The following is an 8711-nucleotide window of genomic DNA, read 5'->3' as shown; positions in this document are numbered from 1 at the left end:
TCATTGTGCTGACCGTTCTTGAGATTTTTTTGGAAATGGCCTCAATTTTGTCTTTTTGATAGTTTGCTATACTTGCTTGTATTTTTTGTACATGGAGTGTTGTATTCATGGCTGTATTGAGCCTTTTAACATTATCTCTCAATATATTCAAATCTTCTTCGGTTGACAAACCGAATAATCGAGATGCAAGCTCTCCTACTATTGGGATTAAACTTGTTGACCTTTTATATTTACTTTTACGGAAAAATACTTCGAATATACGTGTTGTGCTTTGTTTAAGTTTTTGTATTTCTGTATTGAATAGTTCAAATAACGCTTCCAATCTTTGTCTATATAATATGAGGAAGGCCTGATGGGTTGATATTTTATGAGCATTTTCCATGGTTAATTCCGGGAGGGGTTCTAATTCAGTCTTCGCTGGTTCGTCAGCCATAGCTAGACGTGCGCAAGTTTTTTTACCATCTATAGTCCAGCATTCTCTCCAGTGGTTTTCATCTTGGCATTTTTTGTCCCCTTCCATGCATTCTGTTCTACTATAATCGGTGTAGACAAATGGGATTTGCCATCTAACTTGTATTCTGCCTTTTTTGCTTGACGTCCAAATTAAACTAGTTGACCGATAGGGTTGCCTTACTGTTATTAAAATTTTATCATTCCTACTTGGTACTAGTACACTAGGGACAATTGTTGTAGTAATTTCTGATATCGAAGTGTCTAATTCTATTGGTTGTGGGTCAGTTGTCGTGGGGTTTGACGAGGGGAATGTTTCTTCCACTTCTGTTATTGGGGTATGTTCAGTTTCGATTGTTGTTGGAGTAAAATCAGTTTCTGCCGTTGTTTCCTCGTTCTGGGTATCGTATTTCCAGAAAGTAGTCGTTTCGTATTTTTTTGAGGTGCTTTTGGGGATTTCCATTAATCCTTTCGTGCTTTCTTCGGTATGTGGAATAAGGGAGGTTGTGTTTGATTTGGCAGCTTCCGTTGTAGCGTTTATTATTCTACAAAAGTATTGACATTTAAACTTGTATTTCGGTTTGCTGGTACCATTAGTGGAATTTGACCCCACTTCGATGTTTTCTATACCTCTTATTATGTCTGGTATTTTGTTCGTTCGCGTTGCAAGGTTAGATACAATGCTTGTTGTTTGGGTTTCAATTGTGGCGGTTTGCTGTGTGTATGAGGAAATACTGGTTATATCTCTCGTTTCAACCTTCGTTGGTTTTATTTCAGATAAATTTATTTTGTCTTGAATTGGTCTGTTCTCAGCCCCGTTAACTTGTTTTGGTCCATTCCATAGTTCTTTGAAGAAATTCCATACAGTGGGTAATTCGTTCAATAATGCATATTGTCCATCGTAAAATTTTCTTTGTCTAAGTTGGGTCTTTATTGGCTCGATTGTATTTTGGGTCTCTTTATCGATATCCGAGTTTTGGTTATTGTTAATTGACCTTTTTTTTCTATTATCTATGGCTTTTCCGAGTCCTATAGCTTTATCGATTTCGGCCAGTTTTGCATCAAAATCATCAATTACTTTCTTTATTTTGACTTTGGGATAGGTGGGAGATGGAAAGGTAAGGGAAGGTATATCTTTCTTGGAAGGTATATCTTTCTTTTCTTTGTGGTTGCTTTTGCTTGCTTGCAGTCCCTTGTCTGATTTTAGAAATTGAAAAATTGATTCCCTTAAGTCATAGGTGTTCTTCTCTAGCCGTATTACTTGTTGGAATAAAGTTTCGAATGGCTTAGGGTCTAGTTTCATAAATATTTTCCACGCGTTGTTACTGGTCAGAAGTGAGTTCTCATGCTTGAAAATCACTCCATGTTTTATAATATCTTGTGTGTTGGAATGGACGTACAGGGTCATCAATATTGTTATCAACTTCATTATTTCTAGAAGAGTTATTTCAGTGATTAGCATAAATAATTTTTTTTTTTTTTTTTTTTTTTTTTTTTTTTTTTTTTCCTTTACCACTTCCACCCATATTATGTGTTAATATTGTTAGTATATAACACAAACCGTCTAAGGTAAATTAATTTTTTCTTCTCCAAGGAAATAAATAATTTGTTTTTTCTACATATTATTTATAATTTACATTAAAGATAGGCCCTTTTTCATCAATTTCTTTAAATTCTGTTCTTAAAGATTCACGGGTCCTAAAATTTACTTCTAGTATATGGTCGCTGTTTTTTATATTAATATACATAAGATAATCAACAAGACATTTTGGTATTTTAAAATTTTCTAACGTATGGTTAATGTTAAATTTTTGCATAATTGTTCGTATTTTATTTCTGCATAGTCCTTTTAGACTTGTTTGATTAGTTGTATTGTAATTTATTTTATATTTTAATAATTTATAACCAAAAGAGGGATTGACACCTTCTACTATAGTTTCCGATACGATGATGTCTGTTCCTGGAAAAATTTCTGACCATAAGTATTGTTCATTTTGGTATAAACGTACCGTTAGTTTTTTTAACGCATCGTAATCTTCTCTACGTAAAACGGGACAATGAACCTTTAAGGGTTCATTTTCTGTAATGTCAACATATTTGTTATAAACTGAGATAATCCAGTTTGATTTAATATATGATTCTAAGTCTTTTTCTACTATTATTAATATGAAATGTAAGGGCCAGATAATTGTGAAGTTATTTACATCACAAAAAATATCTAGATGTTCGATAATTAGTTCTTCAATTAGGGGGTGATTCTTCTTGGTAATTTTGTCAAGTATTGTTTTAAATGTTATTGATGAGAATTTTCTTATATATTCATAACCCTCCTTAACTACTTCTTCTGAAAATTGACAATTTAACATTATATTCATCATATCCCTGATTAAATAGTTTTTAAATATGATTGGTGTCCTTAAAAATTTATAATTTAGATTCTTTACGGCATCAATAATTAAGCTGTTCCACGTTGCTTCGTTTAATTCATAGTTAAACCTGTATAAATCGGGTAAACTATAATAGGTAGCACTAGGTTTTTGTTCTAGGGGTTTATATTGTGTTTCATTTTTTTTTAGATTAGGGTTACTTCGTGTTTTTTTTATAGGCATTTTGTTAGTTTTATTAATTAAGCAGAATATAACAATTTACCTGTTATTGTGGGAATAAGTTGTGGCTTATCTAGAAATAGTATTATATTAAATTAGAATTTAAATTAATTTATTTTTATAGGGTCTTTTATTAAAAAAAATTTTTTTTTTTTTTTAACAAAGTATATTATTATTTATACGCAATTCCAACGAAATCTTGCTTCAAGATAATAATGGTCTGATCCATTTAGATTATTCGGTAATGGTCCTATTTTTAAGCAGTCCTTGTATGTTGGGAGACGAAGTCTTTCTAATAGTATTAATTCTTGTTTCTCATGTTTGTTGAATTTTTCGTCAATATTACTGTAGAGAATATAGTCAACTAAGTTGTGACAAATCGAATTCAAACGAACTTTTGGAAATTCATCTGAATTATAAACACTTTTAAAGGCAAATTTATGCGTTAATGTACCGGATGAAAAAAATTCTTCTTCAATGCAGTTATCACGTTTTATTTCTTGTAAGTATTGACAAGAATCAGAAATATAAAGCTCCTTTGGGAGGAAGGTTTTCCCAATTTTTTGTGAACCACAGTTAGTTAATTTTTTTATATCTAGATGTTCATACTTAAGCCTTCCTTGGCTTAAAAAAGAGTATAATTTGCTTGAAGGGGTGAAATTCAAATCACCACAAAGGATAACTGGAGGGTCGTTAGTTATTTTGCAAACAACGCGGTTAATTTCTGCTAGAAGTACTTGGAGTTGGGCTAAACGCACATCTTCTCTTTTGCGATTGTATAACAAATGTGTGTTTACAATGCATATCTGTTTATCCGGGTTCTTAAATGGGGTGAGAATAGAAATAAGTGCAATGTTATCTCGATTAAGTAAATCTATTCCATTCTTTAGCATTTCTAAGGAATGATTTTCTTTTAGACTAAATTTACATTTTTTAAAAAAGGTGGCACACCCATCAATCTTTTCTTGGGTTTTTTGTTTAAACACTCCGTCATACCCCTGAGATTGAAAATACGATAAGTAGGTATTATAATAGTAGTTAGTATCCACTTCCTGTAAGCATACAATATCTGCATTTGACATTTTGAATTGGTTAAAAAGTCTTTTTTTCCTATCTGGCCATTTTAAATTTTCTTCGTTACAATTATGGTACAAATACGGCATTGTTTCGATATATCCTTGAGCTAGTACATTATATGACATAATTGTAAAATCTAAAGATTGAGTTTCTTGGTTTTCTTTTGGCCCTTGACATTTTCTTGGAGTTTCCCACTTTCTAATTTCCGTTAGATTCATTTTCTTACAATCCTTCCGTTTTTTGGACTTTGAACTACAAATCAGTACCGTTTTGTTTGAGTTTTACTAATTATTTGGTGTTAATCAGTATTATTATTAAGCAGTATATAAGTTTAAGGTTACCTGTTTGGCTTGGTATTCAGTTGATGATCTGGAAATATTATGGTGTTAATTTATTTATGTCAGAAGGACTCTGCGCGTCGTAACCATTTAATGGACATATTTATTAAGTATAAATTGATGTCTTGAGCTAGTTAATATTTTAAGTATTAACTAGGTTATTAGGTAAACCTAATAGTTTCTATATAATGAATATAAAGTGATTGCACTTTTTAACTTTTTTTTTTTTTTTTAATATAAACAAAATTACTTGACAAAATAATTTGGTATCAGATAAATTTTTAAACCTACCACTGAGTTGGTCTCTGTGATTGGTTAATTCTTTAAATGCCTTTGGGGAACCTTCGTCATAATTGGTTAAATCAAAAGATGGGTGGTAACTTTTTCTCGGTTTGAAATTCGCTAGGCGGTCTTTTAAAATTCTTTTAAAACTGCTACAGGTCTTTTATGTGCAATTACACTTTTGTCATGCGAAAAACGTTTGTAGGGTGTTATAATTAAAGTTCATTTCTTGGTTGTAAAAATTATTCTTACATTAGTAGACGTACCTTAAGGGTTATTTATTATACAATGCATATATTGTATTTTTTATATGTCACGAGTCTATTAGATAAAACGTCTATTTGCGAATTTCACTTTCACACGTAACTGGCAATTTTGCCTTTCAGAGATCTGTAATTTTGCCAGGTTACAAAATATGTTTCGTTTTCAATGCTAGTACGCGCAGATAGAGTTGTTCATACTTTAAGGTTTTAGGATTTATACTATAATAGAATCGGCATTTTTTTTTTTTTTTTTGCAAGACGAAGCTAAAATTTGGTAAGATTTAAATTTTTGTGCTTTTATTTTTTTTTTGTTGCTGTCCTTTATTTTTTTTGTGTCTGTCTGGTGATAAAAATGGATTGAGCTTTAAGTTGATTTCGTAATTATAATTATTTTAAAAGGATAAGAATTTTTATACATAATACAAAAAGGAGTTTGATTTAAAAGATACCCTGTGAGATGCTTATTTTTATATTTGTAAAAGAAAATTTTTATTTTTGATAAAAGGCATACATAGGTTAGTTGCTTTGCCGTTAGTGGCGTAAAGGGTTATTAAGTTTATAGCAATGATATATTACCTGTTAATTGTATTATCTATTATATATTCTCGTTCTCATTTCTTCCAGATTTCTTTAGTTGGTTTCTTTGTTGAATTTGATTTCGGATAATATTTGGTAATAATTTTCTTCGTTTTTTGGACTATTCATGGAACAGAACTGAATGCTTTTCGCGGTTTCGAATTCAAATTTCATGTTTTTAAAAATAGACGTTATTGATGGTGGTAGTTTTTTTGCCATCCTTCTTAGCCTCGCGACTTTTCTGAGATTTACTAACGTCAAATGAGGCTTCCAACATTCCTGGTCTGCGAGTTGTATTCCGGTTATACTGATTTCTTTAGTAATTCTTTCTAAAAGAGGACTTAAGCGAGCTTTAAATTCTGTCTCATTATTTAACTGGGCATACAAAATTTTTTCTGAAAATTCTCCGACGCCTTGGAAGTCGAGTATTATTTGATTCTCACTGAGTTCCTGTTGAAAGGCAGATATTGCCTTTGCGAAAGCATTTTTTGTTAATTCGATTTCACTATTATTTTTTAGGTGGATGACCATTAGTGTAACGTGAAAAGTACTTTGTTGAATAAGGGCTTGCGATAAACTAGGGTCTATATTAATCATGTAGTTTTGTACCTCTGAGGCCTTTCTTTTTATTTGCGCGCTTTTGACTTGAATTGCGAAAAAATAATTTGGTGGTTGGTTACTCATTTTCCTTGACTTTCTTGGCAGATATCGCCCGGTTTCTAAAAAAATCAAGTTACATTAACTTAATGTTTTTTAAGTTGGTACTCTAATCCAATTCGTCTGAACCTCCAACGCACAATGTGTCGAAAAGTAATACATTTTGTATCATAGCCTTTCTATCATTATGCCTTGGAATATCCCAACTCGGAAATAGAGTAGTAGAATCACAGGAGACAATTTTTATTTCTGCACATTAGAAGGAAAGAAATGAGTAAAAGAAACTAATTTATCGATATTTTACTGTTTAAAAGTGATATTAGTTAGATAAAATTTGAACAATCTAGTTCATGGTCATTTGAAATATTTATTATTGGCCCTTGGCTCGAAAATTGATTTATTTCAGATTTTAACAGGTGTGGAGTCATAAAAGTCAATCGATATTCTTGGTTGTTATTTCCACGAATATCTTCTATGTGTAGTAAATACCGTTTTAGGGATTCGGGGAGTACTAGGTTAGTTAACGTATAGTGAATGTCGGTTTTTTTCATCATAAAGCGTATGTTTTTTCTGCACAATTCCTTTAAACTGGGGTTGTTTGGAGTAATACAAACTCTTTTGAAAATCAGTTGTTTATGAAAACATAGCGGGCTTATGCAATTTATTATTTTTTCATATATTAGAATATCCTTTCCTTTTACTAGTTTTGACCCAATGTTTTCGTCTATTGTATAAAACTTAGTAATTAAGCGTTTTAATAGCTCGTATTGTCCTAGATATAAGTGATGAATAGAGTTATTAATCCAGTAATAATTTACATTGTTATTTTTGTAGATTTTAAGGAGTAGATCTTTGTTAAATAGCCTATAATCTACCTCCATTAGCATTTCTAAGAACTTTGAAGGCCAAGGTAGCTCGAAATTTTCTTCTTCAAGTGGTGTTAACCAAAAATTTTCACATATTAGGGACGCGATTAATGGATATTTCTTTTTGGGGATTGAGCAAAGAAGTACAGTAAAATTGTATAGGGCGAACCTGTGCCTGTATCCGTAGTCTTTTCTCATTACCTCTGGCGAAAAAGTACTTATTAGTAATATGACCATTATTTCAATTATCAAACTATCGCTAGGTATAATTGGAACGTGCAGTAAGGAACGAAGTAAGTCGTAACGCAAATTTTTTACTGCATTTTTTACTGCTGATTCTAATATTTTTTCGTTCGTTTCATGGTTTATTTTTGAGAGATCTGGTAGACTTTGGGTTTTGTTTGGAAGCCAAAAGTCTTGTCTTGAGGGTGTTTGGTTTATGACGGGTTCTAGGGGTCTTAGAACATTCTCTAAGGTTCTATTATGCGACATTTCCTCTGGTTAATATAAGCTGTTAGTTGAGTGAATTTTTTTTACCTGATTTGGTCCCTCTGGTTACAGATCTAAAAAAAAATTATTTGTACTTTAGAATTTTAAAATTTTTTGGTATGCAAGTTGTTTTTGTAAGCGTCTTTTTTAGATTGTTTAGATTTTTTTCGTCTTAAGAAGATTTTATCCCCTTTAACGGCATATTCTCGTGTATTCGGGTCGTATAAAAATTTGGCGTAATGCCGGATTTCTTCTAATGGGTAATGAATTCCTTCGTATTTGGTACAATTTTCGTTTTCTTCGATTTTATAACATATTTTTGGGTTTTTACATTTATCAATTAGAAGAAGGTCAGTTTGTGTCGGCCCCTTGCAAAACCAGTAGCAGATATTAAATTTTGTCTGTAGTTTTCTTATTTTTAACTGTAAACTTGTCAAGTTAGTCCCTTTTTGTTTTTTGTTTGAGAATTTGATTTTTACTTCTCCCCTTGCGGGTCGATATTTTGGGGTATTAGCTAATTTTAACCCAAATTTATACGTGTGGGGTTTAAATTTTGTCAAATTGTAATTTAGGTACCAACTTTCTGCGTATATTTCTTTACCATTTTCATCTTGGACTAGCATAGCGGCCGAATATATTATATTTTCCTTGGCATGAATAATTGAAATAAATTCCGTATCTATAATTCCCTTTGCCATATTCACGGAGAAAAGAGATAAGAAAATAATATAAAAAAAATATTTAAGTGCGATCTTGATACTGCCGGGAGGATGAAGTAGATTCGATGCCAAGTCTGAATGCCTGTTAGATGTTACAAGTTATAGCTATATTAATGTCGTTTTTTAGTTACAAGTTAATTTATTCGAAGCCCCTAAATCTATTTAATAGTAGGGAGGCGAACCAAGAATATGCCTGAAAGGAGTGTGATAATTATAAAATTGCAAGGTAAATTAGCACAAGTTTGGCTACGACTACAGTTTACGAAGACGCTTGTTGTTATTAACTATTTGTAATAATATTTTCGTTAAGGCTATTAATGAGTTTTTATTTACTATTATTTGATGGTTATCTCCACAAGCTGTTTTGCAATATTTTAGTTTCTATGGT

At 31.4% G+C, this 8711-nt stretch overlaps 1 protein-coding gene across 1 annotated transcript; it reads right to left on the bottom strand.

Annotated features, from left to right (window-relative positions):
• Window positions 1-3232: 3232 nt before the first annotated feature.
• LOC136043653 (protein angel homolog 2-like) lies at window positions 3233-4351 on the bottom strand. Its single transcript, XM_065728549.1, has one exon. It carries the CDS (start codon window positions 4349-4351, stop codon window positions 3233-3235), a length of 1119 nt encoding a protein of 372 aa, XP_065584621.1.
• Between the last annotated feature and the right edge of the window lie 4360 nt (window positions 4352-8711).

This window comes from Artemia franciscana, unplaced genomic scaffold, assembly GCF_032884065.1.
Source record: "Artemia franciscana unplaced genomic scaffold, ASM3288406v1 Scaffold_7825, whole genome shotgun sequence".
In the NCBI taxonomy this organism is placed as follows: Eukaryota; Metazoa; Arthropoda; class Branchiopoda; order Anostraca; family Artemiidae; genus Artemia; species Artemia franciscana.
Note: the sequence above shows the minus strand (reverse complement) of the source record. Positions and strands in the feature narration are given on the sequence as shown.

Bases quoted from the DNA above. Each gene is read 5' to 3' on its own strand.
- LOC136043653 (XM_065728549.1), bottom strand. From the start codon at position 4,351: ATGAATCTAACGGAAATTAGAAAGTGGGAAACTCCAAGAAAATGTCAA.